The following is a 9,444-nucleotide window of genomic DNA, read 5'->3' as shown; positions in this document are numbered from 1 at the left end:
GCGGGGGCGGCCGCAGCTGCTGCGAGCCTCCAGCATGCCTGATGCACTGCCACCCGGCCAGGGGGATGGCAGGGGACCCTCGCCCCTCCGGCCACATCCCCAGCACTGCCACAACCAGAGCGGCTCCGACGGCACCGTGTTAAACCTGCCCCGGGAAATGAGCTTGGAGCAAGATGCCTCCGTAGGGCATCCCAGTGGGGGTATCCCGGGGCTGGTGCCGATGCAGCCCCTGTGGCAGAACCAGCTTCCCGTGGTGCCCAGGTGGTGATGGAGAGTGGAGGGGAGGAGGGCGATGCTGCTGATGCCAGCAGTTGCTCCGACGTGGCCAAGGGGGAACCAACATCACCAGCTGCTCTCCAGCTCGCAGAGGAGAACACAAACCCTGGGGAAAGGGGACTGAGTGTGAGTGAAATGGCTCTGAATATGCTGAAGAAAGGTGAGGAGGAAAATGTCCAGGCTGGAGAGGACAAGGAGAACCATGTTCCAGAGCCTCCTGATGCTGGAGAGCCCAGTGGGGTCACTGCACTGAAGCAGCACATTGCTAATCTGGAGGAGCAGCTGGGCAAGAAGGAAGAGGAGCTCAAGCAGGTCAGGGTAGTGCTGGAACAGCAGGATCATGAGATCAAGGAGAAGGAGAAAAGCATTAAGCTCCTGGCCAGCTCCAAAGCTCAGCTGGAAGAGCAGCTGTGTCAGGAAAAGTCCAAAGAGGCTGAGCTGCGGTTGCCGTGCCTCGATGCCGCGGTGAACACCGACATCTCACAGGTGACAGGGGTCAGACAAGCCCATGATAAAGGCATTAATGTAAATATCCCACTCTCCACCAGATCCGTTGGATGCAGCGTCCACAGAGCAGACAACATGGACACGCAGGAGATGGAGCTGGGTGCTCAGAGAGAGCGGGGGCTGGCAGACACTCACACCAGCGTCAGTGCAGAGGCACCAGGACATTTTGGTGAAGCCAGCATCGAGGCTGGACTTCGTGCTCCAAGCTTCACCCAGCTGCAGATTGATGAGCACCTCAGCGACGACAATCAGAACCACCGGAATAACTGCGACACCCAGAGCCTCTCTGCTGAAAGCAATCGAGCAGCCAGAATGGGCTCCAAGGCAGGTGAAAACACGGCAAGCTTTGGCAAAGACCAGCCTGGAGCTGGGCTGGAAGAGGAAGGTGTCCCTGACCACGAGGATCTCCCAGCTGTTGACCCCATTGGCCAATACGTAAAGAAAATCCAGGAGCTGTTGCAGGAGCAGTGGCTGTGCTTGGAGCATGGGTACCCCGAGCTAGCAAGTGCTATCAAACAACCAGCCTCCAAGCTCAGCTCCATTCAGAACCAGTTAGTTAACTCCTTAAACTCGTTGCTGTCTGCATACTCTGCACAAGGGCCTGCGGATAAGGAGAATTCCAACACACACTATCAACAGTTGGGTAAATAATGTTGGCATAGGTTTCATGTCCAGGCCAAATCTCTTCCCATTTATTCATGTGTTGAGCAGGTGGGATGTGGTGGAACAGTTGTCAGTCAGATCAGGAATAGCCTCTCCTAAACGTGATGAGAAAAGCAAATCTCTGCATGTCACAAGTTATGGATGTGAAATGGAAGACAAACAAAACAGCGTAGGAGCTGATAAAGCTGTGGCTCAGTGATATACAGGATCAGCTTCCAAAAGCAGCTGTGCTGGAGGCTGTTCCATCAAATAAACACTTTTATTTGGATTGGGCATCTCAGTTTGCAAGAATATGGGACTGGTGCTCATGAGCATGGAGTTCTCCAGAACCCAAACCAGTCAAGCTAACTGAGCAACTGGGCTGGGAAAGGACCTGTCCCCACTCACAGATGTTCATCTAACGCAGCTGTAGCTTACATGGCGATGAGAATCCAATGCCTGTTCACTGCTGGGGGGAGGGGGCTTGAAATAGTTAAGTGACCTGTTACTACAAGCAATATGTAGAGACTACTCGAAGTCCAATGCAAAGACACATCCATGTAGTATTGTAGGAGATTAATGTAGGAAATTTCCAATACATTAGTATTGGGAAAAAAAACAGATTAAAAAGCAAAATATTATTACAAAAGTAAAATCTACTTATATTCATAGGATACGTATATAATTCCCAGTCATTTCCTTTAGATTCACAGTCACTCGGAGACGTTTGTAGAGGTGGCAGGGCAGATTCAGGCTGTGGCCAGCTGCATCCATAGTTCTGCAAGACATGAAAGTAACCTCATAAGATGAAATGAGATGCTTATGGTTGCAATTTTTAGTTTGTTGCTAGAGGATGGGAATAATTATTGCTAATTATGGCATATCTGCTTAATTAATCTATTGTTTTGTATTTTGGTAGAAAACTCTCCAACCACAAGTCTTAAATCCATCATGAAAAAGAAAGGTTATGGTTTCCATGCAGGAGGCAATGGTACCAAAAAGAATCTTCAGTTTGTTGGGGTAAATGGTGGGTAAGCATCAGTTCAGAAGATAAAACTGCCTTTAACATGTAATGTCCTCTGTATCGCTGGAGAAGGCATTCCTTTTCCCCCTCTTTCCCCCTCCAAACCTCTTGATTAAAAGGCCATTTGAAATGGAGCCTCTTTTCTCCCTTCTTTAATCCAGCACTGATAACCTGCGCATAACCCTGTAGAAAAGATGTTCTCAGAGGGACATCTGGAGACTGACACTCTCTGCACACCCTTCCCTTGGGGCTTCATCCAAAACCCAGCTGGGGAAGATGGGAAGATTCCATGGGAAGATTCCCACTGGCCCTGGTGGGTTTTGGAGGAGGTCAGCATTGCCTGGGTGGGTATGCTGCCACTAACCTGCCTCCATGCTCCAGCAACAGCCAACAGAAGTTGGCTCAGGGCCTGGGAAAAGACTGTTTTCCTTGGGGTGAAGGAGACCTGTACTTTAGGTTGTGCTCCAACACTCCATTCCATGTGTATCCAGTATCTAACACTCTTTGTCCTGTGAGCTAACCAGAGACAACAGCACGTGCTGTAGATGCATCTCTTAAGAGCATCACTGGCACATCTATCGAGGAGGATGTGTACTGGCATGAAGAGGGCAGGACAAATTTCACTGTCCCTTGGCTGTGCAAACAGCCGTGTCTGCAAGTTTGGGTGCTGGTTTCTGCTCACATATCCCCTGACTTCCCAGTTGCTAAGGTGTTAACTCATTCTAGTTGTGTAGAGTTGCTTCTGCGAAATGGATACAACTTGTAGGGAGTGGAGGAATCTCAACTAGTTTGAGAAAAGTTTTGGGGTCCCTCAAAGTGAAATGTTCTGTGTCATGGAAGATGGTATTAGTACTTTTGGACGACCAGAGGAAAGGTCTCTCTAGCTGGGCTGCTCAAATGGAGGACTCAGCCTGTGCTGGAGCTGCAAACACAGTTTTTGCCTCATGGTGCTTGAGGTTGCTGACGCACCGCCAGTCCCACCTTGTGCCAGTTCTGTGCTGCTTGTGGCTCCCTGTCAGCATGCTGCCAGCTCCCAGCAGGGAGGAAGCACTCAGCCCTTGCCTGGCCACGCTGCGGCTTGCACGATGGACATCCCTCCAAACCTGCTGAGCAGTCCCTGAAGTAACCTTGCCTGCTGCTCATTAACTGCTTCTATCACGCTCCTGCTGGCTTAAGGAGCCAAAAAAAGACTAACCCCGAGTTTGGCTGCGGCTCAGACCTTTTAACTTGCTGCTTATCACTCCGGGCTTCGTCCAAGGCCCATTGGAGTCAGTGGGTGTCTTCAATGAGTCTTGGTCAGGCCCTGTGGCTGCGGATGGGGAAGGAGTGAGTAACATGTGGTGTCCTCAAATAGCTACGAAACGACCTCAAGCGAAGACACAAGCTGTGAAGACAGCCCGTCAGACGGCGACACCGAGAGCGAGACGGAGAGAAGAGCTGATGATCTGGAGCCCACAGAGGTGAACACGGGAAGTGAAAGCAAGGAGGCTTCCTCAGAGACCTCCTTGCAGGAAAAGTGTGAGGACAATGACCAGCAGGAGCCATCAGCAGGAGCAGCACCTTGCTCTCAGCACGAGGCTGACAGGTAATCAGAGCACCAGGTGGTGATCAGGCAGCCACAGGACACACAGTGCTGTACTCAGTCCAGCAGCTCTGGGGTCAGGGCTTCACCTGCTCGGTGGAACAGCAGCTCTGACCTCTGTAGACATGGATAAAGCCTTTAAAGAGCTAAATATTTTCTGAGTTACTCCAGAACCTAATGGGGATTGATTCAGGCCCTTCGCTCGACTGTGGAAAAGACCAAGTCATATTTGGTGCGAATTAGCTCATTTCTCCCCTCATGTAAAGTTTCTTGCTGAAGTTCTTTACAGATTAAGGAATAAGGTGTTTTTTTCCCCACTTTAAGGATTCTTGTAATAGATGAAGTTGACCACACAAATCTGTGACTCTGAACTTAAACCCTTATATAAGTGCTTAACTTTGTACCTAAAATCTGCATCAAGTCAATGGGACAACTCACGTCCATAAATTTAAGCACTTAAATAAGTGTTGAACATATTCTGACCTAAACTGCATGTTCTCCTACCTGCTCCCATACCTCCTGCAAATCCCATTCCGTATGGATTTACAAAAGTCTTTTCCCTTTAGATGCAAACCCTCTGAAGAGTTCCTTGCCAGCTGCCAGCTCCTCAGCGAACACCTCTCGGAAATCAGGACCACAAGCAACAAGCATCTGGTACAGATACTTTCCAATCCCGTTTCAGACACAGTTGCCACTCTCTGGTCAGTTTAATGGATATGATCATCCCAACAGTGCGTTGCAGGCTGTGCCCGGCGATGGGCAGCTTTGGGGGGGGGGGGGGGGCGAGGTGACATCTGAGTCAGTTTTAGAATAGCCAAAAAAGAAAGGAAAAGGGGAAAAAAAGAATATGAAGGTTTTGTCTGCTTACTCATCCAAGTTACCACAGGAAATTCCTCTCCCCCTCAAGTTACAGCAGTAATCACAAAACCACAAACTGGCTGGGTGATGCCAGAGCATGTGGGGTGAGGAGCTGGGGCAGCTGCTGCTGTGCAGGGAGCGCAGCAGTAAGGGTGACACCTTGGTGTTTTCAGCGGCACGTCCTCGGCACCGTCTGCCAGGAGTGGTTCCAGGTGTCCAGCCACAAGTCTTCCAGCCCAGAGGTGGTCTCAGCATACCTCAAGGCACTGGAGGTGATCCAGCCCCAGCTCCTGGAGATGGTGGTGAACTTGGCTGACAGGAATGGCAACACAGCTCTTCACTACAGCGTTTCCCACTCCAACTTCCCAGTTGCAAAGCTCCTGCTAGACACAGGTAGGAACAGCCACTTTGCTCAGCCATGGCTTTTGTTGGGTGTGAGGGTGGGAATGGCTCTTGCCAATGGGTCCTGGTCCCACAGGGGATGACCATGGTGTGTAGAGACAGGTCATGGAGGTTCATGAACTGTCCCCAGACATGGCAAACAGGGAATGAGGTCTAGGGTCCTCCCAGGGTGTTGTCAGGAGCAAAATGACTGAGATGGGGCTGGGGACTGACTACAAAGAGCCATTTGATAGACAAGTATGGTGTCAAGGTCCATCCAAGGGACAAGTGTGGGGCCAGGGTCCATCCAAGATACAAGCATGGTATGGAAGGTTCACCCAGGAGACATGGTTGACCCGAAGACCAGTATCCTCCTCCATAGCTCAACCCTGGGCCCATGGGTGTGGGTCCCAGCTCTGGCTCCTCACAGACTTTAAGTGCCCTCATTAGTGTCCTCACACATCTTTAGGGCTTTGCGATCTGACTTTGGGAATGGCTTAGGGTCCCTGTCCCAGGGGGTGTTTCTCATGGCCCCAGTCCTGGTGGGATGGGTGGGGAACTCCCCCAGCTTCTTCTAGCAGCCAATGCCATAAGATACATCATGCCTTGAGGCAGGAGGATCAGACCCCTGAGAGTGTAACAACCCACTCAGTGCCACGGAAAAATTTGTGTTAAACAATTGAACTTTCGGCTCGTGTTGCAATGAAAGAACAAAAATCTCAGCTGAGCTTGTACAGGGCAAAAATGTGCGCGTGCTCTGAGAGAATAAAGGCACTTTGGCCTTTTCTCATGGGCCAGACAATCCCCTAAATGTTTGGGAAATGGCAGATTACCATACACGTCTATAACCCGATTGTTGCTGCAGAGGCACAGGGAGGGAAGGGTTTGTCCCTTGCCTCTGCCGAGTGACCAGGCAGCTGAGTCCTCAGGGCAAAGCTGGACCTGAGCTCTCACCCCTGGACAAGGCTCATTCCTCGGGGTGGAGCTGGAAATGGGCTCTTTGAAGTGAAAAGTGAGTGAAACGGGGCCAGGCGGATTTCCACGCCCCTTGGGTGATGGTTGTCTTTCTGCTGCTCCCTTGCCTCAGGAGCCAAAGCAAACAGCCCACAGCTCCACAGCCAGCATGTGCTCCAGGCGTTAATTATCCCCCTTTTATTTTTATTTGTTGTGGTCTTCAAAGTTAATTGAGTTGACCTCAGCAGTTGTAATTAACCATAGCACCAGGGGCTCACAAGCCTCGGATATTTAACACAGATAAATCTCAGTCCTGTATAATTATGGAATAACTCTTGCTTCTGGGATTATGGATGCTACATATTTTCTAACTCCCTTTTTCCATCCCACTCCCTCTGGCTGATCCATCGTGGGGCTGAATCCATCCCCACCAGGTGTGTGCCACCTGGACCTGCAGAACTGCGCTGGCTACACCGCCGTGATGCTCACCCCACTGGCATCTGCTGAAACCCACCAGGACATGGAGGTGGTGATGAGGCTGCTGAAGGAGGGGGACATCAACCTGCGAGCTGCCCAGGTGTGTCCCCATGGATTGGTTGAGACCCAAGCATGGCTCTGTGTGGGATGGTACCACAGCTGTGGGTGGATATTTATTTGGCAAAGACATCCTGCAGAGCTTGTAGCCTCCTATGTGTGGCCACTGCCACGTGATGCCAAGTCAGGCTGTGGCATCATCATGTCCTCATAGAGATCTTGAGTCTGGGGGATATAATTTGGGTTCCTTACGTGGCTGAGACTTAACAGCAGACATTGGGTTGGAGTTGCTGCTTCCCAAAGGTTACAAAAGCAACCATAGCTACCTAAGAATGAAGAGACTAAAGGAAAGATGTAAATCTGGCAATAAGTTTTTCTGAGCTGAGAAATCAGAAGTGCCACCAGGGAGGAGCAGTGCAGGGTGGACCTTGGGGTACAGGAGCCCCAGGTTTGTTGGCAAGCAGGTGTTTCATTAGGGGAATCATACATTTTGGTCTAAGGAATGACAGTGCCTTATTCATCTCCTTCCAAACTGCTGTAAGTCAGTCTAGATCTAAAGTTAAACTGCCCAGGAGAGTTTGGAGGACCCACTTTGAGGGCAGCTGGAAGTTGGGCAGTTTGGCCATGTTGCTGCAAGGACCCTCTTCATGGCCATGGTGCAAGTGAGCACATATCTCTTGCGGTACCTGCTGAGGATCCCCAGTGTGATTTAATGCAATATTAATAGGAATTATTATTCTGTATGTTCAATGCAGTAATGATAGATGGTTGTGGGACATGGCTAGTGGTGGGCTCAGCAGTGCTGGGCTAAGGGTTGGACTCGATCTTAGAGGGCTTTTCCAACCTAAATGAGGCTGTGATTCTCCATATGCAGTAATATTAATCACCATTATTAGCTAAGTCTGCATGAATAGGACTGTGGGAGGTGTGGGCAGGGGGTGTTCAACCTGTTCCTGTGCCCTTGCAGGGAGGTCAGACCGCCCTGATGCTGGGGGTTAGCCACGAGCGCGACGACATGGTACGAGCTCTCCTGTCCTGCCAGGCTGATGTCAACCTGCAGGATGAGGAGGGCACAACGGCCCTGATGGTAGCCTGCCAGCAGGGCAGCACCCACATCGTCAGGCTGCTCTTGGCCCAGCCTGGCTGCCAGGTCACACTGACAGACAAGGTGAGGCTCCGGCGCCGCGCTCGGTCCTGCACACCACACAGCCTCACTGCAGCAGGGAGGGAAAGCTCGTGTAGGAGCCATCAGGCAGCAATCCCTGAGTGGTGTTTTTTAAGTAAACTGCAATTTCAGTGCATTTTCGAATCAGGGGGTCACTTTGAGGTGGGTACTCCTGTTTTGGTGCTTGCTGTGCTGCAGATGAAGTGGCTGCAGCATCCTGCATCCCAGCTGTAGCCTGGGCAGGACCGCCAGGGGAAGAGCCCAGCCTAAAAACTGACATGTGGAGTCAGCAAAGCTTCAGTTCCCAGAAATTTGCAGCAATTAAGTCTCCCCTAAGAATGGATACCTCTCCAAAGGGATGCATAGGATAGGGCTGGGTACAGCTGCACAGTGGGAATTCCTCCTCTGCAGGCTCAGTGATGGGCCACGTGCCTGTGTTTAGGGTCATGGAGCTACGTTCTAATTAAACTGCAGTGTTGTCTAAGACATAGAGGAGGGCACTGGGACCAGGCACGGGTGGGGTGTGTTTGGTGTGGTTGAGGTTGGGGCCCCGAGGGAGGTTTGTAGGACGGTGACTCATTACAGCCCAAAGAGGAACTGGAGGGGAGGAGGTTTTGGGCATGGAGCTGGGTGGGTGGGGGCAGCAGGCAGGGGTTTGGGTGATGATGTGTTTGCCTTCTCCCTCCCTGCAGGGCGGGAACTCAGCCCTGTCTCTGGCCCAAGGCGCTGCCCACGGGGACATCGCTGCGCTGCTGCGAGCTCACATCGAGCAGAGCCCATCCCTGTCAGCATGACCCAGCAAGAAGACACCAGGACAGGGAACAAACAGCTCCTCCTTGAACAGCCCTGCTGTGGCAGGGCCAATACAGCAGGTTTCCATATGTGCAGTGGGAGGAACTCTGCCTACATTATCTGCATACGTTCCCTGTCTCTAATTCTCCTCATTCATCCCACTCACACACCCTAATCTGTGCCCAGTGCCACAAACGACTCCAAACTCTGCTATCTGCTCCTCCCAGTATAGATTTGGCAGGTGAGCAACCAAAACAAAGGAGAAAAGAACATTAGAAAAGCAGTACTTACTACTCTTTTGTAACCTTAGATTATGGTTGTCCTTTTAATCGGCTACTTAACTGTATCTCATTTAACTTGTAAGTTTGTGTCCTAATATTTATTATCAGCTCTTCAGTACGCAGTGGCAGACAGTGATTACTCGGTGTATGTAACAACAAACACAAGCTGGATGGATTATGGAAAGCATCAAATCCTATTTATGTTTGCTTATGTGGGTCTGATGTAAGAATTAAAAATTAATGCTGTAGGAAAATATTTGAGTTTGCCAGACCCAAACACACAGACATTGTTTTGCCTGGATTTGGAATTACCATATGGCTCTTATTTTTCCCTAATTAAGTTTGAGCTAATGGGGAAGTGCAGCCCATTGACATGCTCTGTGCATCATGGTGGAGTGGATCAGGGTATCCCAAGCACGAGGAGATCCCAACAGATTCCCATCCTAGG

At 50.7% G+C, this 9,444-nt stretch overlaps 1 protein-coding gene across 1 annotated transcript in view; it reads left to right on the top strand.

Moving 5' to 3' along the window:
- Positions 1-8,717, top strand: part of KANK4 (KN motif and ankyrin repeat domains 4) — an 11,000-nt gene extending 2,283 nt beyond the window's left edge. Inside the window, exons 2-10 of the mRNA XM_009071260.1 lie at positions 1-181; positions 262-1,426; positions 2,345-2,456; positions 3,804-4,034; positions 4,598-4,685; positions 5,063-5,282; positions 6,659-6,801; positions 7,726-7,926; positions 8,616-8,717. The exon at positions 1-181 is cut by the window's left edge and continues 430 nt beyond it. Of these exons, the coding sequence (XP_009069508.1) occupies positions 1-181; positions 262-1,426; positions 2,345-2,456; positions 3,804-4,034; positions 4,598-4,685; positions 5,063-5,282; positions 6,659-6,801; positions 7,726-7,926; positions 8,616-8,717 (2,443 nt within the window). The remainder of the gene's footprint in view (positions 182-261; positions 1,427-2,344; positions 2,457-3,803; positions 4,035-4,597; positions 4,686-5,062; positions 5,283-6,658; positions 6,802-7,725; positions 7,927-8,615) is intronic.
- The last annotated feature ends 727 nt before the right edge of the window (positions 8,718-9,444 follow it).

Source organism: Acanthisitta chloris, unplaced genomic scaffold, assembly GCF_000695815.1.
Source record: "Acanthisitta chloris isolate BGI_N310 unplaced genomic scaffold, ASM69581v1 scaffold7323, whole genome shotgun sequence".
In the NCBI taxonomy this organism is placed as follows: domain Eukaryota; kingdom Metazoa; phylum Chordata; class Aves; order Passeriformes; family Acanthisittidae; genus Acanthisitta; species Acanthisitta chloris.
Note: the sequence above shows the minus strand (reverse complement) of the source record. Positions and strands in the feature narration are given on the sequence as shown.